The sequence below is a fragment of the Caretta caretta genome, chromosome 7 (genome assembly GCF_965140235.1).
Source record: "Caretta caretta isolate rCarCar2 chromosome 7, rCarCar1.hap1, whole genome shotgun sequence".
Taxonomy (NCBI): Eukaryota; Metazoa; Chordata; order Testudines; family Cheloniidae; genus Caretta; species Caretta caretta.
In genome coordinates this window covers 25,470,150-25,498,049 of record NC_134212.1, presented here as the reverse complement: position 1 = coordinate 25,498,049, position 27,900 = coordinate 25,470,150, and the positions used below count along the sequence as shown (strand labels likewise).

The following is a 27,900-nucleotide window of genomic DNA, read 5'->3' as shown; positions in this document are numbered from 1 at the left end:
TTACAGTGATGTCTAATTGGGCATGAAAATATTGTCACTATGCCATTGTGCCTGCATTGGTGTTCCATAATGTTTATATGCAAACCTGGGATTTAGTAAAATATAGTCAGGTGATTTTATAATGTAGTGGATTGGTCAAAATCTTACCATAAGATACTAGATTGGTCCTGTTCTAGTGATGTATAAGTAATTTTTCAATGTTTAAGAGTCTTATAAAAATTTCCCTGAATATTTGTAGTAAAGCAATCATCTCAAATGGGTGTGCCTAGTATCAATTTGATAGTTGGTTTAAACTCAGAAATATAGATATTAAATGTGTTAGCTAGGGCTTCAATTAATTTGAGTTCACTAATAAAAGGTTCAAAGTTTGCTTTGTACAATAATCTTTATTTGAATTAGACTTACTTTAAAAAAATTTAGACTCTTTTTCTAATGCTTGCTTCCAAAAAAAAAAATCACATTACTAATATGGCTTTGTTTTTTCCCCACTAAATATACAATTAGCTAAAGCCTGATGTTGTCAAAATGTATTTTGATTCTGTCAGTAATTCAGGAATGTTACCCAGCTATATTCAATGAAACTTTATTTAATCAAAATGGAGGGGAATTATGCGGATTTATTTTTGCAACTATCAAAGTCTGAACAGTCAAAGAAAACATCCTTGTTACATTAGCTGGTGTTTTTTAATTCACATCTTGTTTGTTTTGTCACATGCATGCATAGTACTTTCTAAAGAACTGTGGTTATGTTAATGAACAGAATTGATGGGTACAGAAGTTATACCAGCACAACCTGATTGGTTCAGACCCATTAATACAGATACTAATGCATATTTCCTACCTGCTTATTAGTTTTGTTCAGTACTTGAGTAGGCACCCTGTAAGAAGTAATGAGTCATAACATACTAGTCCAATCTGTATTTTATAAAGTTTATAGATTTTTGAGGGGGAAATAGACTTTTGAATTATGTAACTTAAGTGATACAGATGCATGTATAAATAAAAATCTGTACTTACCTGAACATAAACTTGATTATGAAAAAATAAATACTATTAATGCCTGTCATGTTTATTGAACTGCTCATTTTTATATATCTGTTTCTTCTGCAGTATTTTGTACACCTGAAACTGTTCCTAGCTTGGAGAAATTTAAGGGTTTGTAAATGTTTAGCTATGTACTGTACTGTATTAGAGTACTAATACGTAAGTATATACAAAGCATTATTCAGTGCATAGTGGCATTACCTTACAAGACAACAGTATCCAATAATGTGCCCTTTTGAAATGTTCAAGTCCCACCAGGGAAAGGGTCTCCATTTTATCACCCACAGGGCCTAATCATAATTCACATTTTACATTTCCAAGTTCTGCATTAACATTGCATTGGATGGTACTCAAATGCCACACGTGATACAAAGTAAATTCAACCAATACTCTTTAAACTTGTCCCCCAAATATGGCAATAGGTGGGAAATTGAGGGAGCTGGGCCAAAATATACTCCAAACATCTGTGGACATCCTTATAAATAACTTTTCAGAAGAAAAAATAAGATTGCTCTAGATCATATTATATGAAGACCAGCACTTAATTACTATGGTAACAAGACATTTAAATACCAAGAATGAGATGTGGAACTACCCTATCTAGCAGGAAAGCAGACATCTAATAAAAAAACCCACTAATGTTTCACTACTGACTGATGTTCTGTTCATAAAAAGAATTCCATGGCCATTAACCCCATTTCACTGTTTAAAACTGGGGATTGGCTAATTGGATGAAATAACAAACCTTGAAAAGTCAAAACCTTGTCAAACAACTTCATCTTCCGTCCAGCTCTTCTTGCTTGGGAGTGAGGGGAGAAGAAAGCCTCTGCCTCTCGCTGGTTCTAGTCAGAAATTGAAATACCACCATGTAGGTTGTTAGGACAGTACTTTGCTCCAACCAGAAGCAGAATGTAGAAGTATAACAAGAGTTGCAGCCCAAAGAAGTTGGGAGAAGAATTTGAACTCCTAGTTACAACCTGACCCACCTGTCTTGAAGGACACTTCCCATTCTATATGTTGTTTGAAAATGTTGACCTAAGCGTTGATGCTAGATAACTTTAAAATTATATTGCCATTACCTGTAATTGCTTCTGTTAAGTTCTGGATGCTTTTTCTGCTAAGAGGGCTACTAATACTTTCTAATACTAATACTTATTCTGTACTATACTTTTTTATTTTTATCCAGAAAAATTTTCACCAAAGTGACTTGTTGGTTTTTAGAAGCTAAAATCCCAGTAGAGAAAAAGAATTGCACACAATATAGTCTTTGTCCACTTGCATCCTCTCTCAAAAATATAGGACTATGATTCTATGCAGTTGGGTTAGTGGGTTCCTAGCAAGTTTCCTTGTCCGTAAAGATCATATTCTTTGTACAGTATATATTCTTTCAACCGATTGGGCAGTGGAAGGAATGTCATGAAGACAGGACAACGCAGATGCAAATGACCCATGCATTTCCGAATCTTCAGACGACAAAGATGTTTCAAAGAACGTGGATTTGCTATTAAAAGAAAAAAGAGAGAATGTCTTTTACCAATCAAACAACAAGAAACAACATACTCAATTTTGCATGATAGCCCCAAGCAACATTTGAGAAACTTTAGTCAGATTTTGATACCGTAACACTTGTTGCATAGTATATTAATTCTGAACACACACTGAAATCACAGGTGCTCCCTTGAAGTAAGCTTCTACCCAACATGCATGGGGGTATCAGGATCTGGCCTTTTGTAAGTGATCACCAAGCAGTAACATTTTGCAAGTGTAATCAACTGAGGCATTAGCCTAGTTTTTGTGAATCTAAGCTTGAAACATAAATTAATTGAAGAAAAAGTTTGGCAGAGGGTAATTTAGGCCTAAAGCATAAAAGAGTTGTCTATTGCCTCAGTAAGGCATGGAGGTGGGAGAGCAATAAAAAGACTACAAGGAGTGGTTAGTATGTGTTAACTTTTCCCTATTACACAGTAGTCATCCTTGCCCATTTATTTTTTTTAACTGCACTTGCAGCTACTAGGGGAAAAAAATGACCAGGCCAGACACGCTAACAGCTCTATGTGACTAGAGTAAAATAATCTAATCTGAAAGAAACAGCCAGTTTACTGAATTACTTTATATAAAGACCTGAATTTATTGCAACAGCGATAGTATAGGAAAAAACTTTTAGTCCTGAGCAACATAAAGTATAAGTATATGTTTCTGTGGACTCCCTGTGCATGCATTTAAGTTACAGTAGGTATATTCTACTGCTGCTTTGTAATTAGGGAACTCCCAAACCACCCAAAATGATACACATTCTTACTGATGTGACTTAGTAATATTTTTATCACAAACTCCTCTAAGGCCGACTGTATTTAGAAATTTTACTTCAGGCTGAAGTTTAATTGATTTTTGTTATAAGGATAGGCAGGACAAGACAACACTGGCTCAGATTCTCCAAGGTAAGTCAGTGCCTACCTCCCATTGAATCAATAAAAGTTAGACACCTAAATACCTTTGAGGATCTGGTCCAATGATGCCAAAATAATATAGAAAATAAACAAGCCAAAAAGTAGTGTCATCTAGCATTTTGGATGTTTCAAAACTCTAAACACTGGACACTTACTCAAAATGGAATTGATTTCTGGCCATAGTGTCTGTTCCTCCAGAACTGCTTTCAGCTTACAGCAGATGCTAACATGATCAACATAATCTAGCATCACTCGCACTACTTTCCCAGCTATGTGCTTCAGCCACGATAGAGTTATCACTTCACAGAACTGAGAGAGAAAAAAACAGCATATTTAAGAGTATAGCATTCAACATTTCTGTGACTCATTTCCCCTTTTCAAATTCCTCTGCAGGACATAAACAAATTCCCAAAGAAAAGCCAGGAGTGAGTGAGTGCTGAATCACTCAGAGGTTGGCTTGGGTATAATAAGCTTCAAACAGAATGTGAAAAACTGATGGCTAGTCAGTTTAAGTTTTTACAAAAAGAAAAGGAGTACTTGTGGCACCTTAGAGACTAACCAATTTATTTGAGCATGAGTTTTCAGTCTCAACTAGTTTAAAGCCAGCGTGAAAGTTACATGGAAGTGAAGGTTCAACCAGCGGGTTTAAAATGTGCATGTCAGTGCATGCGTTTGTTACAACAGAATAAGGAAAAGGGTTTAGAACAACTGCACATGTGGTAACTGTGCCCCCACACTTGTAGGTGTGAGATGTTACATTTGTATTATACTGAAAAATGTAAAGAGGAGCTGTGAAGCTAGAAAAAATGTTTTTGTTTTAGTCCTTTACAATTCATAAAGATTGCATCAAGTGTGTGTATTTTTAACCAGTATTTGAATAGCAAAAACTGCCAGTTCACGGTTTGTTCTGTTTGTTAGAGGCCGCCTTTGGCATGATCGTTGCAAGGCCTGAATTGTAATGTCAGATACAGCAGTTGCCTCTGCTGCAGGTCTTCCTCCCACCTAAATCGTACCATGTTTGGACGCAGGAGCAGGGGCTACAGCTTTGTGGCATTCCATGGCAAGTGAGATCATGGTTTTCGCTGAAGTCTTCCAGCAAAGAAAGCCCTAATACTTCTAATGTAAAACAACTAGAAATAAGTAGTAAAGGGCAGAGAGAAAACGTGTACAGTAACTGGAATTCTTCTAGCTGTATGGTCCTTAACTGTATTCCACCCTGGGTGTGCGTGCGCACCGCGTGCCTGAAACCAAAAGATTCTTGCCAGAAGTGCCTGTTGCTCCATTCCTGTGTCCCTCTCCTCTTTGTGCTTTGAAATGAGGGCATTTGGAGTGGTGCGGACCGATTGCCTCTCCAGTTGCCTTTTGACTATGAGTGGCCCTAACATAAGGATCTACAGCAGAGGGGAAGGAGGCCAGGTAGTGGAATACACTGTGACGAAGTTCCTCCTCTACCTTGGTGGGTCCTGCGCTTATTGGCAGATTTTGCTTGCCTCAGAGGTTCACAGCAGCCCTCAGTTTGGCCACTTTCATGGCTCAAATCTGCTGTTCACTCAGATAACCTCATCACTGACCAGCATGGGGAAAAAAAGAGTAAGAACAATCCCCGCAGTTTCTGCTGATCCACCATGTGGGTCAGGGACCAGCTCAGAGACCTTCACCTCTGGTAGAAGCTCCCGTGTTGAGTCAGGAGCTGGGAGGAACCCAGGCCCGCCCTCTACCCCGGGTTCCAGCCAAGGGCCCTGTGGACTGCAGCGGTCTAGAGTGCCTCCTGGAACAGCTGTGCGAAAGCTACAATTCCCTGGGCTACTTCCCCTTGGCCTCCTCCCAACACCTTCTTTGTCCTCACCACAGGACCTTCCTCCTGATGTCTGTTAATGCTTGTACTCCTCAGTCCTCCAGCAGCACATCCTCTCGCTCCCAGCTCTTTATGCACACCTCACTAACTGGAGTGAGAGCCTTTTAAAACCAGGTGTCCTGATTAGCTTTAATTAATTCTAGCAGCTTCCCAATTGGCTACAGGTGTCCTAATTAGCCTGCTTGCCTTAATTAGATCTAGAAAGTTCCTGAGTGTTCTGGAATAGTCCCTGGGATATGGGACCTGCTTAACCTGGAACTAATGTATCTACCTTTTGATCACTCTCTTGTAGCCATCTGGCCTGACCCTGTCACAACACATAAAGACTACACATCTTGAAGAACTCAAAGAACTGTGGGTAAATAATGTTTCTTTTTTCTCCAAGTGATGGTTCCTATGTCTATTCCAAAGTGTACACAGTCCCTATGCGTATACATAGTCCCTATGTGTATTCCACTATGGGTGACTCAAAAACAGTATTCATTGAGGAGGAGGATGCAAGGACCCTTGCTTACCACCAATTGGAGGACTGCCCTGTTGAAGGATCCATCAGCTGTAGCAGTTTGCATCATGGCTTAATGATCTCCTGAAGGAGTGAACAGAGTCCCATTTGTGAACAGAGTCTCACAGAATTCCAGGAGCTGGACTTCTCAAAGTAAGGTTACCAATACAGACTGGGCACTAGTCGAGAGAGCCATCACACCTTGTGAGGGAGGAATTGCAATTAACTTGTAACAAAACAGTATGTAGCCCAAAATCTATTTGGAAAGTCTGAGAAGAGATTGCTTCCCCTCTCATACATTCCATAAAGGATATACACAGCCTAGGTCAGTGTTTTTCAATGTTCAGGTCATGACCCAATACTGCAGTGGTTCCCAAACTAGGGGCACCCCTTGTTCAGGGAAAGCCCCTGGTGGGCCGAGCCGGTTTGTTTACCTGTCGTGTCCGCAGGTTCAGTCGATCGCGGCTCCTACTGGCCGCAGTTCACCGCTCCAGGGCAATGGAGGCTGTGGGAGGTGGCGGCCAGCATGTCCCTCAGCCTGCGCCGCTTCCCGCAGCCCCCATTGGCCGAGAACAACAAACCACAGCCACTGGGAGCTGCAATTGGCTGAACCTGCGGATGTGGCAGTCAAACAAACCGGCCTGGCCCACCGTGGGCTTTCCCTGAACAAGCAGCATCCTTAGTTTGGGAACCACTGCAATACTGGGTTGTGGCATGTAAGGCACTGGGTGGCCTTGCTTAGCACCCAGGGACCCTAGCAGCTCTGGTCAGCACCCCTGACCAGGACGTTAAGAGTGCCGTCAGCAGTGCTGCCCAGCTAAGGCAGCTAGTGCCTACCTGTTCCGACACCACACTGCGCCCCAGAAGCAGCCAGCAGTGGGTACAGCTTCTAGGCAGGGGGGCCACAGGGCTCCGTGTGCTGCCTCCCCCTGCCCCTGAGAACTGGCTCTACACTCCCATTGCCCAGGAACCAATGGGGGGGGGGGGGGATGATGTCTGCGGGCAAGAGCCGCACGGAGCTGCTTACACACCTCCACCTAGGAGCTGGACCTGCTGCTGGCCGCATCCGGGGCGCAGCGTGGTCCGCGGTGCCAGGACAGGCGGGAACCCTGCCTCTGCACCCCTGCCTCTGCACCCCGGCTGCGCTGCTGACCGGGAGCCACCGGAGGTAAGTCTGCACCCCAAGCCCCTGCCCCAGTCCTGAGACCCCCCCAAACCCAGAGCCCCTCCTTCACCCCAAATGCCTCATCCCTGGCCCCAGCCCAGACCCCCTCCTGTGCCCCAGCCCAGAGATCCCCACAAACCCAGAGCCCCTCCTGCACCCCAAACCCCTTATCCCCAGCCCAGAGCCCTGACCCCCTCTCACACCCCAACCCCCTACCCAGAGCCCCCTCCCACACCCTAAACCCCTAATTCCCAGCTCCACCCCGCAGCCATCACCCCCTCTGCCCCAGCTCCATTGGGTTGTGGACATCAACAATTTCTTCAACTGGGTCCCCAGGAAAAAAGTTTGAAAACCACTGGCCTAGGTGATCTCCTAAAGGATTTAGTCCTTTGCAGGTAGAATGCCAAAGCTTGATGGACGTCCAGAGAATCAAGTTTTCCCTGGTGGCATTTGCCTAGGGGATGAAAACGAACAAGTGAGCAAGCTGCTTTAGATGGAATTCCGAGATTACTTTGGGGGTGAATTTTGGGCATAATCTCAGGGAAACTTTGTCCCTCTGGCAGATTGCATAAGGCAGATCAGCAATAAGGGCCCCCCACCCCCCGTTTACCCTCTGAGGAGATGACAACCAGAAAGGCAATCTGCATTGATAGGTGGACTAAGGAGCATGAAGGTGAATGTTCAAACAGAGCCTTTTTTAATGCTGATAGGGCTACATTTAGGACTACCATATCGAGGTAGTTTCATTCTTGGAAGACAGGTTCTGACGATCTTTTAGAACGCATACTGTAACAGGATGGGGGAAAGGTGAGCTGACAGCTGCTAAATGCACCTGCAGGGAGTGAAGTTTTCAAGGAGAGAAGGTAGTCCAAAATGGCAGGGATTATCATCTGATAATTCTCTGGGGTTATCAGGTGGCGTTGGCACCAGATTGAAAATATTTCCCACTTTGCTATGCAGCACTTCCCTGTGGAATCCTAAGGATGGACTGTACTGCCTCCAAACATGCCTTTTCTAGGTTTGTCATCCATTCAAATGTCAGGCTGTTAGGTGGAGGGATGTTGGCTTGGGATGTTTGAGCTTGTCTCTGTCCTGGGTCAAGAGGTCCAGGAAGAGTGGGATACAGATGGACATGCTGACATCTGGAGAATGCTGGCAAGCCAGAATTGTCTTGGCCACTTGGGAGAAAGCATATTACCAATGCTCCCTCTTGCTTGATATTCCTCAGAACTCAAGGTAAGAAGGGAATGGATGGGAAGGCGTATGTCAGTGGGCCCAAACATTGAACTAGAAATGTGTCCCCTCTGGAGCAGTAGGTCAGACATTTCCTGTTTTTCTCAGATGCAAAGAGGTTAAGAAACCCCACTGCTGAAATACGTTCTGGGCTACCAACTCATGTAGCTCCCATTCATGATCCCTAGAGAAATGTCTGCTGGGACTGTCTGCTAACATGCTATATACCTCTGGGAGATGCACTGCTGAGATGGTGATATGGTGGCAGATACACCTGTTCTACAGATTGACTGTTTCTGTGCAAAGAGCAGTGGACCTTGCTCCCCCTTGTTGAGGTAGTACTCTGTTGTCAGGTGTGATTTGGATATGCAAGGTCTGAATGAAGGGTAGGAAATAGCGGCAGGCTTCATGAACTGACTGTAACCATGAGGTAGGTATGCTCTGGCACTGATAAAGTCCAGGGTCACCCCAATAAAGTCTATAGCCTGCGAAGTGGGAATTAAAATGGATGTTTCTATTTTTACTTGAAGTCCCAATTACTGTAGGAGACTGAGTAGAGATATGGTTGCCATCTGTACCATTTGATGAGAGTAACCATTCATTGAGGAAGGGGAACACTGATGAGTCCTGGCGGCAGAGGCAGGCTGCCACTACCAATAGCCTCTTTGTGAATACCCCTGGCACTGTTGTGAGGCCAAGAGCACACTGTATTGGTAGCAGTCCGCGCCCATGGTGAATCTCAGGAATCTCCTGTGCACAAGGCAACGTCTATGTGGAAATAAGCATCTTTTAAATCAAGATGTGTGAATTAAATCAAGCCAATTGCCTTTGTTCAGTGCGGGAACTATGGAGGCAGCATAAATATCCTGAACCTCATGGGAGAGATTAAAATGTTCAACTGTTTGAGATCCAGAATGGGTCTCAAGCCTCCTCTCCTCTTGGGAATGATTTTGAATAAAATTATTTCCCACTGTGCTGGAGAGGAGCTGGTTCTATGGGCCTTATTATGTCCCAGTTTGCAGATCGTCCTGTTGAGTGGGTCTCTGTTTCAAGCATGTCCTGGACCAATGGTGTAGGGACCTCCCTTGTCAGGATCGGTTCCAATAGAATCAGGGATTCTGGGTCCATGTAGATACACTGCCCCTGTGGACATTGCTATCTATCCCCTGAAGCAAGAGAGTGGACAGAGCTTCTTTCTTTCCATGGCACCAGTGGTATCAGTCTCATTGCAGTCTTTGGTTCTGGCATCTCCTTTTCACGGTGCATCAGTAGCATCAGTCTACAAGGTGTCCACTGTTGTTTTTCCCTAGTCAGTACCAGGGATGGTCCTGCTCCTACAGTTAGCATCTGTTTTGGGGTGTTTTTTTCCCTTCAGAGCCCGGGGAATGATACTGTGCTTGTGAGCTCCTCAGACTTCCATACTGAGGCACAGAATCTCACCCAACTTGGAGGGTGTCAGAGGCCTTCTTATTTCTCAGCAAGTGTTTACTACTCTCTTCATGTCCCTCTTTGGAAGAGTCCTTTAATTTACTATCAGTCCCAAAGCCAGAGACCACCATACTTAGAGGGCACTTCTTGGTTCCTCTGCCCAATGTACAGGGGGGTCTGATAGGCCAGGATCAGACTGGGGCCTCATAGCATGATCCATTACGAATCTTCAAAGAATATACTCAAGAGCTTGATAGGTTTGGCTATGAAAGGATCAGCAAACGCTGTACTTCAAAGGGATGTGGGCTTCCCTGAGGAAGTAGAGACACTTGAGGTGGTCATCACTGACTGGAAAGGCCTGAGAGCAAGATGCACACTTTTTGAATCTTGGGATCCTGGGCATACTATGGAGGAAGAAGTGGTTTGAATAGGGAGAGGACCCCCTAAGCCCTGAACTGGTAAGGGCTTGTCTACACAGAGACATTCAGGAAAGATCATCTGAATTAACTAAAGGTGTGAATTACAAGTGGACTAAATTGCATTAAACCCCTATATAGACACTCCCATTGAGAATTCTAGTGGCCTTAATTCGTTTTAGGTTAATTCACTTCCAAAATGAATTTGGGACTTGTTTACATGAACAATTTGTTAATGACAAACGGGGGTCTGAATCCACCCTGCACTAGTTTGCTGCAGACTAAGAGTATGTCTTCACTACCAACATTAAAGCATGTAGTCGTGGCTCCAGTGCTGTTAACCTCCCCCTGCCCTCCAAGAGCTCTCTCCCAGCACTGGTGCACTTTCTACTCTGCCACTTTACAGCACTGAAACTTGCATCGCTCAGGGGTGTGTTTTTTCACATCCCGGACCAAGAAAGTTTCAGCGTTGTAAAGTAGCCGTGTAGAGAAGGCCTAGCTGTTCATGTGGACCTTGCTGATGTGCATTAACAGTCCATCAGTTCACTTTGATCTAGGCCTCTATGAAATGGACTAGATCAAAGCAAGCTAACAAACTGTTAATGAGCATCAGCAGAGTCTACATGGACAGTTAGCCTGCAGCAGGCTAGTATGGGGTAGAGTCACACCTCAGTTTCCCACAAACTAAATGTTCATTGTAAAAAAAAAAAAAAACAAAGCTAAAATGAAATAAGGCCACTTTAATTCTGAATGCGAATCTCCACACAGGCGGTTAGTGCAGTTTAATTAACCCACTTTTAATTCATACCTTTAGTTCATTCAGATTAATTTTTGAAGTGTCCTCATGTAGACAAGCCCTAAAACTACACTAAGTATAAAAACTATTTATCTAATACCTATTTAGAGATAATTACAAATAGAAGCAGAAGAGTGCTAACTAATGCTACAGCTAGCAAGAGAGTTCTGCCCCAGACCACAGGCTGCAGGAAGCAACTGGAAAGGCAGTCCATACACACCACCTCTGATGCCCTCATTTTGGGACATGAGGAGAAGAAGGGTGCAGGAACAGACAACACTGCAAGCTAGAATCCTCTGGTCTCAGGCACCTGGAGCGTGTGCACACCTCCAGTGGAATATACGCAGAGACCATCACTCAAAGAATAATATATTTTCTTTGCAATTCATGTTTAAAATAGACTTTTCTGCATATATTTGTTTTTAATCTGCATATTGGATCACCAGGTGTGAACTATATTCTTGTCTGCTCTTTACTATGAGTTCATGGATAAAAGCTGTTTTTAAGGTAGCCAGACTGGCATTCACATAATTCACATTGTCTGGACTTTGATCCTTTAAAACTATTTTATTGTAATAATTTGTTATCATAAACAAGGCTTCACATTCAAATATACTACCACAACTTGTCTTCAGAACTCTGTCTACTACTTCCTTTATATATAAAGTCTATATAGTACTTTAATCCCAAACATGCTATATTAGCAAACTATATTTCATTATAACACATCAATAAAAAGTAAATTTATTTAATTTCTAGAAGAATAGTGGCAGCAAAACAGTGAAATAAAATTCCTAGGGAAGTACTTACCATGTTGTCTTTGATAACAGAAGGAGTCCATCCTTCAAAGGCATATGGGGAATGAATGTTGTCTCCATGAAAACAATCAAAGCAGCGGTACACATCATACCCATAATTCAGCAACATTCGTAACATGATTTCATCTTTTAGAGAATACTGCAGAGCTGAGGGGAAATGCGTCGTATTCACTCTGCAGAAGTAATTTACATTGGCCCCATGCCGAAGCAGTAGATTGATTAGCTCATAGTTGCCCATTCTCAAGGCTAGCTGGAGGCACTTAATGGGATCTTGATTTGGCAGGGCTCCAGCATCCAGAAGCAGCTGAGTTGAGCAAATATCCCCATTTGAGACAGCAAAATATAAAGCTGATTTCCTCTGATCATCATAGCCTTTGCAAACCCTCTCATGCAACATGAAATTGGCATCAAACCCAGATTTGAGGAGAAACTCAAGGCACTGAGGATGTGCTCCTGCTGCTGCTGAGTGAACTGGACTTATCCCACTCTCCTTAATGGCAGCATAATCAGTAACTGAAGCTAATTGCTTTAAAGCTCTGGAGAAAGAAAAAAGAAGGAATATATATCTATCTATTCTCTGGTACAAACCTTTGAGTTTCTCAGTGCTGCAGTCTTTGTTACATGCATCTTAGCTGGGTCACAGAATTGTGTTCTGCTTTGCTTACAGTGTTGTTCATTTACTACCAAACTAGTATCCTGACATACTACACATCTGCACTGGCCTTAACCTCTGACAATTACATGATAACCAGCTATGACTCCTACAGATTTCCAAATTACAGGACGAAGCATCAAATATTATGTCTTTCCCTCTTGTCTTTCAGGAACATTCCATTTCCCCATTTTTGATCTAATGGAATGACATCATGACCCCTTAGAGAAGAACTTCTCCATCCCATCAGTTTGGAGAAGTCTGTAGAGACCACTCTTCGGTAACCTACAGAAAGTGGGAGAGCCCCTCTTTTGTTGACCACAATGCAGCGTTACTAGTAGCTAAAAGCTGTGGTCTGGGACGTAAGACATCAAGTTCTATTCCTGACTTGGGCACTGAATAGTTGTATGACTGTAAGCAACCCAACCCTTCCAGTGCCTCTGTTTCCCAATCTGTAAAATGAAGGTGTAGCAGGGTGGTTACCCGCTCCTGCCCTGTGGGGCTTAAAAGCCAGCCCTGGGAGAGAGCCAGGGCTGAGGGCAAGAAAAGTTAGGCTGATTGGGGAAATGGCCGCAGCTGGGCGAAGCCCCAGTCAGGCTGCAGTCTGCCCCAGGGAGCGGGGCTAAGCGATGACTGGCAGTAGCCAGTGGTGAGCTGGAGCCGGTTCACGAGAACCAGTTGTTAAATTTAGAAGCCCTTTTAGAACCGGTTGTTCCGTGAGGGACAACCGGTTCTAAAAGGGCTTCTAAATTTAACTGGCCAAAAGTGGCGGCTTAGGCGCTGACTCCATGGGTGCTCCATCCCTGGAGCACCCAAGGGGAAAATTTGGTGGGTGCAGAGCACTCACCAGCAGCTCCTCGCCCCGCCCCTGGCCCCAGCTCACCTCCGCTCCGCCTCCTCCCCTGAACGCGCAGCCCCACTCTGCTTCTCCGTCCCCCTCAGGCTTCCCGCGAATCAGCTGTTCGTGCGGGAAGCTGGGGTGGGCTGAGAAGCAGGCAGCAGCTTCCCGCGCAGGCCCAGGGATGCGGAGGTAAGCTGGGGCGGGGGGCGCGAGGACAGCTGCCCGCGCAGCACAGGTAACTGGGGGGGTGGGCGCAGGGGAACCGCTCCCCACCCCAGCTCACCTCCGCCACCCTCGACCTGAGTGTGAAGCCGCCACCTGCTTCTCAGCCCTCCCCGGCTTCCTGCCGAACAGTTGATTCGCGGGAAGTGGGGACGGGGGTTGGAGAAGCAGAGCAGGGCAGCGCATTCAGCGGAGGAGGCGGAGAGGAGGTGAGGTGATCTAGGGCCGGGCGCAGGGTGGGGAGCTGCCGGTGGGTGCTCTGCACCCACCAAATTTTCCCCGTGGGTGCTCCAGCCCCTGAGCACCCAGGGAGTCAGCACCTAATGTGCCACTTTTGATGTGATCAGTGGGGGAGCGGCCGCTCCTCCTGCTCCCCCACAGCTATGCTCCCCCGCCCGTAGGAGCCAGAGGGACCTGCCGGATGCTTCCTGGGAGCTTCCCCCAGTAAGCACCTCCGGGACTCCCCACCTTGCCCCCCGGCAGGTGCCTTTGGTTCTTAGGGGTGGGGTGGGCACCCACTACGGAGGCCCACGAGACCCTCCTGCCCGGTTCTGGGGGCAGTCAGGGGATGGGGAGGGGGGCGGATGGGGCCAGGGTCCTGGGCGGGGCGTCAAGGAATGTGGGGGGGTGGATGGGGCAGAGGTCCCAGGGGGCGGGGGTGGGCAACGACCCCCTCGTGGGGGGAGGAGGGAACCCGTTGTTAAGATTTTGGCAGCTCATCACTGGCAGTAGCCAAGACTGAGGCGAGGTGGGGGTAGTGGGTGGGGATTCCCCAGGGAGGGGAGACCCTCAGGGATTGTTGGGGTTTACTGCCAGGGGGCAGCACCCCAGTGGGAGGAGGCACCGGGTCCTGGGAGGGACTGGGGCCGGTGGTAAGGCAGATCACCAGATGGCAGAGGGCACTCCAGAGGCTGACGAGCTAATTCCCAAGGACAACCAGCAGGAGGCGCCGCCAGGTGAGTCCGGCTCTATTACAGAAGGTGATCCTTATTCCACAGGTATGTGTGACAGTTTAATGTGTTTAAAGCACCAAGTGCAATTGTTTTTAAATCTGGTCCTCCTCTCTGCAGGTATATCAGGAGAGAATGTGGAACAGCTCTGGCCTAACTCACCTGACCATCCAGTTAGAGCACAATAAGGGAAAGTTATTTACCTTACAGTAACTGGAGTTGAGCTGTGAGTATTTGCTGTAGGTGCACCCAGGACCAGAAGTCCCTCAATAGCAGTGTCCACTGGTCCATGCCTGCACGGGCTCATGCTGCAAGCTGAGGGCGTAAGAGGCAGTAGGGTCCAACCACCTCTCCAGTTCCTAGTCTACCACGAGTTATCCAAAGCAGAAGGGAAGGAGGGTGAGTCGTGAATATCCATAGGGACCACACATCTCCAAGTACTCCAGTTACTACAAGGTAAGTTCCCCTCCTTTCTTCTATGAGTGCTGGTCCGTATGGGTATTCACTGTAGGAGACTCCCAAGCAATACTTGTTGAGGAGGTGGGTGCAAGGAAGAACTCTTGCCACAGATCACAGGATTGCTGGACTGAAGGAAGCATCCTCAGATGAGGCTTGAACATCAACAGGTCTGACCATTGCACTAGGAAGGCATCCCTTCTGGAACAGGACCCTTAAGCATCCTAAGAGCAATAAACTAGAGACTTTGGTTTCATGAGCTGCACAGAGGTCACAAGATGGGAATCATTAATGGTTAAAAATCCATTGGATCACTGACATCTTTGTGACATTGCCTGCTTAGGCTGTCTGCTAGGAAGTTCCTAAACCCCGGCAGGTGCACTGCAGAGAGGGAGGTTTGATGCTGGGTGAACCAGTTCCAGAGTTGCAGAGTGGTGTGGACCTTGCTTCCCCCATTTGTTTATTTATTAAACCATGGTCATGTTGTCTGACCTGAGCTGGATATGAGTGCAATGGTTGAAGTGCAGGAACTGCTTGCACACTGTGTGGAATGCTCAAAGCTTGAGAAGGGTAATGTGATGTGTGGCCTCTTGTGGAGTCCAGAGCCCTGAGCTATACATCCATTCAAGTTTGCTCCCCAGCCTAATAGGGATGCATCTATCATGATTAAACCTATGATTTTGTACGGACATTTTTAGTAAAAGTCATGGACAGGTCACAGGCAATTAACAAAAATTGACAGAAACCATGACCTGTCCATGAGTTTTACTAAAAATGTCCATGGCAAAACGGGAAGGTTGAGCTGCCCCGTGGCTGGGAGCTGGGACTGGGAAGCTCTGGGGGATTCCCCCTCAGGCGGGGGATCCATCCACCTGTGGGGACTGGAGAGCTGCTGGGGATGCCCTGCCACCCATGGGGACTGGGGAGCTCCGGGGGATTCCCCCGCTGGCAGCAGTAGCTGAGGAGCTGCCAGAGATCCCCCGCTGCCCATAGGGACTGGGAAGCTGCGGGGGATCCCACCACTCCAGGTGGCAGGGGTCCCGGCAGGACCCTGGCTGAAGTCATGGAGGTCGCGGAAGTCACGGATTCCATGACTTCTGCGACCTCTGTGACCAAATCGTAGCCTTAATCATGATTATCCTTATGGGTGGGCTGGGAGTAAAGGGAACCACCACACAAACATTGTCCCTCTTTTCCCAGTAGGTGAGAGATGCTCAGACAGTGAGAGGAAGTCTGATTCTTTTATCAAAGGAGTCCTTGTTTGGAACATATACCCTTGTAGCCAAGTCTGGAGACTGCATAGGTGAAACCCAGCAAAGGGAGTCACATAGACGGATGCCGTCATAGTCCTAGGAAACCAAGTATGATTGCACTGTCATCTGATGACTGAGGCAAAGCTGGATACTGAGGTCTCTAATCATGAGGAATCTGTCTTGTGGGAAGTAGGCTCTGGCTGCATGGAAGTCTAGCACTGCTCCAATAATTGTTCTAGTCATTGTGGATGTTTATGCGGACTTTTGTACGTTTACTTGAAGTTCTCAGGAGTGGCATAGGTCTAGCAGGGCAGAATTGCTTCTTGCACCTCCTTATATGGCCATTCCTTGAGGAGCCTGTCATTTAGACAGGTGAATATACGGTGGTGTTGCCAGCCTTAGTACGCTACCACTACCATCATGACCTTTGTAAAAAATCCTTTGCGTCGCTGAAAATCTAAAGGGCAGCACCTTGTACTGGATGTGCTTTGAGCCTACCATGGGACACAGGGATCTCCTGTGCACCACGTAGATATCTATATGGAAATAAAAGCCCTTTAAAGCAAGAGCCACAAACCAGTAGCTTTCATTCAGGGAGCGGATCATAGAAGCCAGGGTAATCACCCTGAATCTTGAGTGACAGATGAAGACATTCAATTGCCTGATGTCCAGAATGAGTCTGCAACTCCCCTTCTTTCTTGGGGTTAGGAAATACCCGAGTAAAAGCCCTTACCCTGGTGCTGAGGAGGTACCTAGGTGGATTAGGGAGTCCACTTCCTCCTGGAGAAGCCTATTATGAGAGAGGTCCCTGAAGAGGGACAGGAAGCAAGGTTTTGGAGAAGAGGTAGTCAGGAACTCAATGGTATAGCCTACTGAGATGTCTAAGACTAATTTCCCTGAAATTAGATGCTGCCACAACAGAAGTAAATGGGCTAGACCAGGAGCGGGCAAACTTTTTGGCCTGAGGGCCACATCAGGTTTCCAAAATTGTATGGAGGGCCGGTTAGGGGAGGCTGTGCCTCCCCAAACAACCAGGCATGGCCTGGCCCCCGCCCCCTATCCAAATCCCCCCGCCCCCTGCTTCTTGCCCCCTGACGGTTCCCCCGGGGACTCCAGCCCCATCCAACCCCACCCCTGTTCCCTGTCCCTGACTGCCCCTAGAATCCCTGCCCAACCCCTCCTCTCATTCCTGACTGCCCCCTGGGACCCCTGCCCCATCCAACCACGCTTTCTCCCTGTCCCCTGACTGCCCCCCCGCCACCCCATCCAACCCCCCTCTCCTTCTTGACTGCCCCCCCAGGACGCCTGCCCCCATTCAACCCCCCTGTTCCCTGCCCTCTGACTGCGCCACCCCCTATCCACACCCCTGCCCTCTGACCACCACCCCGAACTCCCCTGCCCTCTATCCAACCCCCGCTGCCCCCTTACCGTGCTGCCTGGAGCTTCAGTGGCTGGTGGAGCTACAGCTGTGCCGCCCAGAGCGCCAGGACAGGCAGCCGTGCCGCCCAGCTAAAGCCAGCCACGCCACCGCGCAGCACAGAGCACCGGGTCAGGCCATGGCTCTGCAGCTGCGCTGCCTGGCCACCCAGAGCATTGCGTTGGCGATGAAGTGAGCTGAGGCTGCAGGAGAGGGGGAACAGAAGGCGAGAGGCTGGGGGTGAGCCGGGCCAGGAGCTCAGGGCCTGGGCCGGGCTGGATGTGGCCCACAGGCCATAGTTCGCCCACCTCTGGGCTAGACAGTGACCAAAAGGGAGGAGAGAGTGGTTTTGCAAAGACTGGTTGATATCTCTCAATCATCCTTTCAAAATGAGTTCTTGATAGATGGCTGGGTCTGGAGACGGGACAGTGGTGGTGGAGCGCTCGCATGAGCAGGGACAGAGTAGCAGATCTCACACTTTGACAGGATGTAAGATTCCCCTAGGCAGTAGAGGCAACTCTCCTGCAGATTGCTAACTGGGAAGACAGGAGGCCAGACAAGGCCAGGCTTGAAGCCTGGGACCTTGGGCATAAGTGCCCCGAATACTGGGGGAATAAAAATGGTGGGGGTGGGAACCTGATCTCTGCTAACTAACTACAACTTAAGAATCTACGAACTAACAAGTAAAACTTAATACAACCATTTACAATATTTAGAGAGAATGGATTGATGAAGCTAGAAGGCTGTAGACATAAGAGGGCTCTGCTCCAGAGCGTGAGCAGTAGAAAAGGAACCGGAGTGGTGGTTGTTTCTGTGTCACCCCTGATGTCCTTAGTTCACAGCACAAAGTGGCACAGGTGCGGACCAAATGGACATTGATACTGAAGCATTTCCCATCGTGGTGCATGGAGCACATGTTCACCCCCCAGTGACTACGCATAGGGACCAGTATTCAAAGAAGAATAAGAATTTTTATGAAGGACGCAAGAGGAGATGTAAGCGGTTAAATGTTTCTCCCCAAATGAAGCAAGTGGAGAGCCTATCTGGACTGGCCTGATACATTCAGGCACTGAAGACTCATGAAGTTTTGTATAAACTTTAAATGTACATATTTTGCAGAACAGCATATTTATCATTATTCATTCTTACTTTTCAAATATTTATTTCATTTCAACTCACAGAAAGTGTCCTCTGTATGCAGCTCTATGGATAGGCAAGTGACCTGTGTGTTTTGGCACATTGGCATCAGCTCCATACTCTAGTAAAAGAGACAGTGAATCTGGATTTCCTCCTCCAACAGCTTCAAATAATATGGAAGCACAATCAGCTGCCTGCGAAAGGACATCAGCACCTAGGGGAAGAAGGAACAAGGGTTTTCACAGCAGCTACTGTAAATATCCAGTAACAACTAGTATCTCTAACTTCCCAATTGCTTTAGAACTGTGACTTCTACTCTTCATGAAACATAAATGTTAGAGCAATAGCCAGTGTTTTCTCTCACGATAAATCCTTTGAGGTAGCATCCTTAACTTCCTATGTGTTTGTACATTGCCTAGCGCAGTAAGGCCCCTGCTCTTTGTGCATTATTGTAATATAAATCTTCATAATAATGAAACACCATAATTAGAAGATTGCATTGAATGTTATTCTGTTACATGAGTAGTTGTTTTTTGGACTAAATACAGTGCAATTAATTCAGCAGAGAACAAACACATGTAAGGGTAAATTAAATATGTACAAAGCAACAGAATAGAGACCTGACAGGGAGTGAGATACATTTCATTACAACAGAAAGACATAGAGGCCATAAACTGAAAAAGGCTCACTTCCCAAATATATTATTTGAATATAGTACCTCTGCCAGGGGTTGAGGAACTTGGGGGAGGGGGAATTGTCACTACAATGGAAATATTGTGGGAGGGGGGGGCTTATGTATGCTTCCACCCTCCACTGTATCTTGTAAAAGTGAGAGTGGGACTGGGCTGGCACGGGGGTTGGGGGCAGTGGCAAGACCAAGATCCAGAGGAAGAGCTGGAGTGGCTGTTGCAGTGCAGGAAATCAGGCCTGCTGCTGGGGAGCAGGTAGGAACAGCTCTTCTTTCCTTGCCTTCCAGCCACTGCAGGTCCCAGCAGAGGCACCTGGCCCAGGGAAGGGACAGGGTCACATGTGCCAGGGTGGACTTGGAGACAGGGCACCAGCACATGGGCAGGGACAGAGAGGGTGTTCAGTGCACAGGGCACCAGCCACTGAAGAACTGCAAAGATGCCCTTCACAGTTTGGAACTGACCCCTCACCTCTCCACCCTCCTCACTGAGTCTCAGTAGCTCCCCTTGTTCCCCCTCCTACCCCTCCACCCCCTCATTCACAGAGAGCTTCTGCTGGCCTCTGCCCCCCACAACTCCCATGCCTCCGCAGATACACCCTGTGATAGTGTGTGCCCTGTCACATGCTGATGGAACCCATTTCAAGGCAGTTAGATTGTGGGGGACTGCATGCATCCCCTTCATTCCAGTATTACAGAACAAAGGGGGATAAAATCCTCCACCCCAAAGTGTCTCACTCGCTTCCAGAGATGGCTTGTCTACATGAGTAAATACTATTTTATTTAAGCATGATTGGAAATGCTTTCATTAGCTGACACAATGCTGACCACAACTTTGTGATTGGTGTATGCAAACACAAGTCATAGGCCAGCTAGTAATGGTTAAATCTCTATCATAGTGGTTCAGTTTAAATATTACAACATTTTCTCAAGTAGACAAGGCCAGAGACATGCTTTTACAGTGTAGATCTGTGGAAACAACATTATGAAGGAGAGACAAAAGTTACTGTCTTAAAAATAAAATCTTGATGTTTAAAGTGACAGAGTGGGTGAGATAATATCTTTTATTGGACCAATTTCTGCTGGTGAGAGAGACAAGCTTTTGAGCTTACACAGAACTCTTCTTCAGGTCTGGGAAATGTAGTCAGAGTGCTACAGCTAAATACACGTGGTACAGATTGTTTAGCACAAATATTGCAAGGGACCATTCAAAGTGAAGCAGCCCATTAAGATGACATTTACACTTTTTTCATGGCAAAGTTAATGGCAATCAAGAAGAAAAGAAAATGCAATTATCTTCTTTTTCCCCATCTTCAGTTTAATACAGTCTAGGCCACAGTACAGGATGAAGTGTTAGCTGAAGACTGTAAACTCATAATGAACATGGTCTCTGTAACTGTAAACAAAGGCCTGGTAGATTTAGCCTTCAGTTCTCTTTGGGAAGGAATATATTTAAAAAATTCCATTGTGTTGTGTTTATGCATTTATGTTGCTTGGTCACAAAACTCCTTTAGTTGGAGGTATCCCTTTAGTAACAAATGTTATATGTTCATGTCATATAATGATTAGTTTAATAGCATTCTAACCACAAAACTTTTGAAAGACTTAAGGGATCTGGGTAGAAATAATAATGATTTGAAAAGATAATGTAGTATGGATGTCTTAGAAGAATATTGAAATTTAGTCGATTATGTAATGACACCAACAATTCTTAACTGCTGTGCTTCTCCTGTATTTTGTAAGAGTTAAGTTCTTCAGGTGATTAAAGATGTACTGTAGTGAGCAAACCAAAACAGGATACTGTGCCGAAAGTCATTCCTATGTGCTAACGTGAATACCCTTGAACATACAAAGTGACCAGTGTAATTCATTCTAAAACACTCCACATAAAACCATCAATTTATATACTAGGTTGTATATATTAATACCTGTCCACTATGTTAGTAGTAAGAATGTCACAAGGCTTCCATTTCCACTCAAAACCTTATTTTGGTAAGGTAATATTGTACTGACAGGGGAGCTAGCAATTCTACTTTGCCACCGCCCAGACAATTATTCATGCCCTTAATGGGAGGGGGATTAATTTACTCACATTTTGAAATCATTAATTTTCTGCCAACACATATGGCTGTGCAATTTCAACCCCTTATCTAGTCTAAAGAATAAAAGAACTTTGTAGGATCTTTCTGACAACCACCAGTTATTAAACCAACATAATGAACTGTAAAAAAATTGTATATAAACTCTCACCTTTTCGCAGTAAAATTTCCATAATTTCTGTATGCCCAATCTGCGCAGCCAGTGCTAGGGGAGTGAGCCCATATGCACTGCGGGGATCAGGATCAGCTCCAGAACAAAGCAGAAGGTTCACCATATCTTTCCTGCCTAGTCTGGCTGCTTCATGTAAAGCTGTCCTCTTATTGACACACTGCAAGTTTACATTTGCTCCAAACCTTATCAGCAGGGAGGCAATTTCATATAAATCATGTTTAATTGCTGTAAAATAATAGGTGAAACATCAGCTCTTTAAAAATATTATTTAACAATATTCTATACACTATTGTTTCTGTGTGCAATTGCCCAGAAGAGCCTCTACTCTGCTTTCAGCTGTTCTATTTATACACAGAGATATCTAAGAAAGAGAATTAATAGATAGGGAATACTTCCCTCTATCTCTGTGATCTTCTATACCATTAAAAAGCAGAGTAGTGTCATACAGAGGAGGGAGGTTAGTGCCCCACAGTTGCTTGCAGCACTTTTACCAAATGATGCAGTATCTGATCTGTTACATTCTCTAAATACTAAAGGTTATACAGCGGAGAACGTGTAACCCAGGTGGCTGCATTAGAGAGGTGTACACCACCTCAGCCAAGGATGCAACTGTCTCTCTAGTGTAGTTGGCTTTGAAAGCAAGTTTCTCTGTCTATATGGCTTATCCACTTGGATTTGGATGTTACACAATGTTTTTTCTTCACTTTTCTCGTTCCTTGGCCCTTGTGCAGGAAAACAGCCACTCCAACAATGTGAATTTCTGAGCACACACAAGAAATTCATAGCACCCTTCTAAGGTTCAGACAGCAGGGCATAGGTGCTGGCAGTGCGGCAGCACCTCCTGTCTTGAAGTAGTTTCTATGATATACAGGATTTACAGTTTAGTTCAATGGCTCTTGGGACCACCACTAAACAAACTGTTCCAGCACCCCTTCAGCAGGGTCATTGCTTGTTCGTGGTAGCTAGGATCAAGTCAGAAGAAGGCAACATGAACCCTTTTTGAGGGGAGGACCTGTCTTGTCCCACCTAGACTGCTGAACCCTTGCCATGTAGAATGCCTTGGGAAGAGGAGGGTCATCTGGACCTCCTTGCTTTTGAGGGATCTTTGAGAAAGAAATTCTTAACTTTATGTTTTCCCTTTTTAAAATTTTATCTCTCACTCTCAACCCCTTTATGGGGGGTAAGAAGCAGTTGCAGGGTCTGCTTTACATGTGACAGCTTGGCAGCCTGGGCAATCCCCAACTGGAAATCCTGCAGAAGTTAGCTTTGTTGCGATTCTGCAAGGGACAGCTCATTGCACAAAGGAGCAAGAGTCCACAACATTTCATATGCTGGTGTGGACCTAGAAATTCCCATAGGACTTTGTAGCCTACTCCATTTTTTAAATTTTCTACTTAGCTGTCAAAGATATTGACTCTCCACCTATTGGAGACTGAAATAGCTGAGCTCTAGTAGCCAACAAGTCCCTGATATGCAGAAAATCACTTGACATCACCAAATAGCCCTGATGCTGGAAGAGAGGAAGTATCTATTGTTCATCACTAGAAGAAATGAGGTGGTTAATCTCCAAAGTTATGAGATACTTTCAGACCTCCAAAGGGGTAAATGGACTCTCTCACAATAAGTAACGCTTCATTTTCCAATCCTGGCCAGCCCCCAGAAGTGCAAAAGCAAGCACAAATGAGGGATTCTGAAAAAAAGTTAACTAAACTTTCTTTAAACTTGGGGGAAAAAAAAGGCATGGTTCACGTTTTGAGGGAAAGATTGTGCAAATTCTTATTTTATCTGAACTGATTCACCATTCCTAATATGTTGTTTAGTTATGGCTCATATACACTACAGTCATACCTGTCTGAGGAAACTTGTTTAATAGTATAGACAGGTCCTCAACTGAATTTCTGGTCTTTTGTGGATGTTAGTCCTTAGAATGGATTGGGATTTAGTTAAAGCATTGATACCAACTAGAAAGAAAAATAAATGACAAAGTATTCCTCTGTCTTTCTCTTGGCCAATGGAAATATATAAAATTCTGGAAACTGAAAGTTTTACAGACTTTACAGTCAACAACAAAAGACTGCAAGATACAAAACAAATTTTTCATGCAGTGAAAGACATGAATAAAATTTTCCCCCACCATAAAAATTATTTGATTTACCTATAACTAAAGAAGAATCTCCTTCTTCATTCTTAACATTAGGGTTGCAGCCACTGAGCAGGAGAAAGTGGACATTGTCTAAGAAGCATTTGTCTACTGCTACAAAGAGAGGAGTTTCCCCTTTCAGACTGGTCTGCTCCCACACAATGGGGTCTGAAGCTGAAAGATACCCAGGAGAACAGCACACATTGGCAATGGAACAATCATCAAAACTGACTTAGTAAAACTTTCAAATGAGGAGCACAGAATACTCTTTACCTTTCAGAGTTATTTCTAGGACGTTCTTGTTTAATTGTGCTGCAGCTTCATGCAAAGGAAGCCAGCCTCGCTGATCAGCTTCCTTAAAAGCAAAACAGTGCCCCATCAACTTCAGCAAGACTGCTTCTTGGCCTGCAGTATATAGAATCAGAATCATATCACACTATTTAGCATAAAACAGAAAGTTCACGACAATTGAAATCTAGACTCCACTTACATCAAGGAATATTTTGAGTATCACCAACTCCATTACTACAGCCAGAACTGGCAACTTTGCTTCTCAAAACAATTTTCTATCTAAGGTTGAGTTAAATGAATGTAGAGCTAATGATAGTGATTTATTGGGCTCATTTTCTCTAGAGGAATCCTCCCAAAGCATTTCAGAAGTTGCATATATCAGAATTATATGCAATCAATGCTTAATATGCCTCCTATGCTACAATAATACAAATAGTGAATAAATAGTATAAACATACAAATAAGAAATAAATAGTATAAACATTTGAAATTCAGCTGCCTCTGAAATAGAACATGACAGCTACTGAACAGCTCAAAGGAACTCTACACAAGAGTTTGCAACATGAAGTTAACACTTGTCCAACTGAAACTATATATGAATTTTCAGGTATGCAGAATAAAATTAAGCTAGAATTTGAGTAACACACAAAAGCTACTTTTACTACCTCTACTCTTGCTAAAAATGCCACAGAATCTTTAACTGATGATAAGTGGTCTGGTCTTCAATTCTACATCTCATCTGAAAGATGGAATCTCCAGTAGCATAGCGCCCAAAACATCATTCTGGGTATTCAGTTCTTAGAAAGTGAGGGGAAGAATGCAACCTACTCAGTCCTTAACAAAACTTCCTACACCCATCAAATTAGAATAGAGTGTTGATGATTTGTGTGTTTGTACTTAACTGCCCGTATTGCTGTGATTATCTTTCCATGTTCTTTGCTCATAACAAAATGGAATCTGCACAAACAGAACAAAATAATTATAATTTATATCAGTTAAGGGAAAAATATGCATGCTATTAAAGTAAAAATAAGTAAGTAAATGCTCTATCTGCTGTTTAATAACAGACCAGAATCATTTTGACTTGTTTTGTAAATAGTAGATATTCACATCATTTACTTATTTATTTTATTTGCTGTTTCCCAATTTGCATTAGTTACCTATTGTGACTCAATGAAACATATTCACTTTGAAAAGGAAGCTGAATTTCACATTCTCTTGATCACAGTTCCTAATCTTTGTAACAAAAATCCCACCGATGAAGGATAAGCATATAATTAGAACTCAGTTTAATATAGAAAAATAGTTTGTACTGCATGTTATAGCTGCATAGAACATGGGTATTTTTCTTTGCTATAGTCTGTACCAGTATAAACCATAACTCTTAGCACATATATAATAATTTTCAAAGAGTACAATATAAATACATTCTTCAATTTCAGTCTACATGGATTCACACCTCTTTCCCTCCCAAGAGTTATTTGGAAGTTCCAGGTTTGTACAAGAACAAAAATATAAGATTTGTGAACTTTAGTCACCCTTTTGATGAATGTGGTGTAAATGTGCACTGAAACCCCCAAACAAGTAAGTTTCAAGTGCTCTCAAATTTCACTTGGGAATATTTCAAACAGTTCACCTCTATTATGTGTACATATAAAAGGAGAGGCAGCTTATACATGCACCTCAGTAACATTAAGCAAGCAGGTTTCAGAGTAGCAGCCGTGTTAGTCTGTATTCGCAAAAAGAAAAGGAGTACTTGTGGCACCTTAGAGACTAACAAATTTATTTGAGCATAAGCTTTCGTGAGCTACAGCTCACTTCATCGGATGCATTCAGTGGAAAATACAGTGAGGAGATTTTTATGCACACAGAACATGAAAAAATGGGTGTCACCATACACACTGTAAGGAGAGTAATCACTTAAGATGAACTAATACCAGCAGGAGAGTGGGGGGGAGAAAATCTTTTGTAGCGATAATCAAGATGGGCCATTTCCAGCAGTTAACAAGAATGTCTGAGGAACGGTGGGGTGTGGGGGGAAATAAACATGGGGAAATAGTTTTACTTTGTGTAATGACCCAGCCACTTCCAGTCTCTATTCAAGCCTAAGTTAATTGTATCCAGTTTGCAAATTAATTCCAATTCAGCAGTCTCTCGTTGGAGTCTGTCGCCACTAGCCATCACCTTCAGCCCCCAACTAAAACCCCTCCAATGCATTGTCAAGAATCTACAACCTATCCTGAAGGATGACCCATCACTCTCACAGATCTTGGGAGACAGGCCAGTCCTTGCTTACAGACAGCCCCCCAACCTGAAGCAAATACTCACCAGCAACCACACACCACACAACAGAACCACTAACCCAGGAACCTATTCTTGCAACAAAGCCCGTTGCCAACTGTGTCCACATATCTATTCAGGGGACACCATCATAGGGCCTAATCGCGCCACACTATCAGAGGCTTGTTCACCTGCACATCTACCAATGTGATATATGCCATCAAGTGCCAGCAATGCCCCTCTGCCATGTACATTGGTCAAACTGGACAGTCTCCACATAAAAGAATAAATGGACACAAATCAGATGTCAAGAATTATAACATTCAAAAACCAGTCGGAGAACACTTCAATCTCTCTGGTCACTCGATTACAGACCTAAAAGTTGCAATATTACAACAAAAAGACTTCAAAAACAGACTCCAACGAGAAACTGCTGAATTGGAATTAATTTGCAAACTGGATACAATTCACTTAGGCTTGAATAGAGACTGGGAGTGGATAGGTCATTACACAAAGTAAAACTATTTCCCCATGTTTATTTCCCCCCAACCCCCACTGTTCCTCAGATGTTCTTGTTAACTGCTGGAAATGGCCCACCTTGATTATCACTACAAAAGGCACCCCCCCTCCCCCGCTCTCCTGCTGGTAATAGCTCACCTTAAGTGATCACTCTCCTTACAGTGTGTATGATAACACCCATTGTTTCATGTTCTGTGTGTATATAAATCTCCTCACTGTATTTTCCACTGAATGCATCCGATGAAGTAGGCTGTAGCTCACAAAAGCTTATGCTCAAATAAATTGGTTAGTCTCTAAGGTGCCACAAGTACTCCTTTTCATTAAGCAAGCAGTCTACAATGGCAAGCATTATGGTGCAGGGTTACATATAAAAATACTAACATAAATAGACTATTACATAGTAATAGCTTGTAACATAGCTCCCAGTTACACTGCCAGAATATATTCCACTGCAAAGTATTACCTATCACTCTCTGCAGTATCTGTAACTGTCTCACTTCTATGGATATGCTGCAAGCTTTGTTGAATAACATTCTGGGTGGGGATGTCATCATCAAAGTCTTCATCATTCACATATTTAGAATCAGACATTTTATATTTGTATAACTTGGATCACAAGCAACGAGGAAAAAAAAGTTCTGTATAGGAGGCAGTTTTTTAAATCTTCTGGTTAATTGTGGATTTCCAGAAACAGCAGAAGCCACAGAGGACTTAGGTACTGAAAGAAATATGAAGAATTGTTACAAATCAGAAACAATCCCCCGGCCAGTACTTTGATTTAAACACTGCAAAGACAGTCAACTGTTCTCTTCAGGGTAGGAAATATGTTCCAGTACATTGGTTTGTCATAGTTCTTTCCGCCCTCTTAGAGAGCAAACATGTAGAATAGCTAATGTTATGGCACCACCTACCAGAAAGCAAAAAAAGGAGAGGTTACTCACCAGATGCAGGAACTGGATTGCTTCAAGATGTGTCCCCCCTAAGGGTGCAGAACTTCAGGTGGACAGGCACATGCGCACCTGAAGTGGTGCACCCATAAGAACACTACTAAAAGAAGAACAAAAAACCCTAATTAATAATTG

General features: G+C 44.5%; 1 protein-coding gene across 1 annotated transcript; it reads right to left on the bottom strand.

The window, feature by feature from the left end:
- Positions 1-567: 567 nt before the first annotated feature.
- Positions 568-27,900, bottom strand: ASB14 (ankyrin repeat and SOCS box containing 14). Its single transcript, XM_048858191.2, has 10 exons — positions 27,760-27,900; positions 27,282-27,536; positions 24,926-24,976; positions 24,002-24,138; positions 23,744-23,902; positions 21,568-21,813; positions 18,675-18,846; positions 11,697-12,240; positions 3,647-3,800; positions 568-2,545 (listed from the first exon to the last, which is right to left on the bottom strand). Exons 2-10 carry the CDS (start codon positions 27,407-27,409, stop codon positions 2,367-2,369), a joined length of 1,770 nt encoding a protein of 589 aa, XP_048714148.1. The 5' UTR covers positions 27,410-27,536; positions 27,760-27,900; the 3' UTR covers positions 568-2,366.

Excerpts from the sequence above, each read along its gene's own strand:
- ASB14 (XM_048858191.2), bottom strand. The coding sequence starts at position 27,409 with ATGTCTGATTCTAAATATGTGAATGATGAAGACTTTGATGATGACATC. Across the intron at positions 23,903-24,001 it reads CCTAGAAATAACTCTGAAAG|CTTCAGACCCCATTGTGTGG; the intron begins GTAAAGAGTATT and ends GGTATCTTTCAG. Across the intron at positions 21,814-23,743 it reads AGATTCTTCTTTAGTTATAG|CAATTAAACATGATTTATAT; the intron begins GTAAATCAAATA and ends ATTATTTTACAG.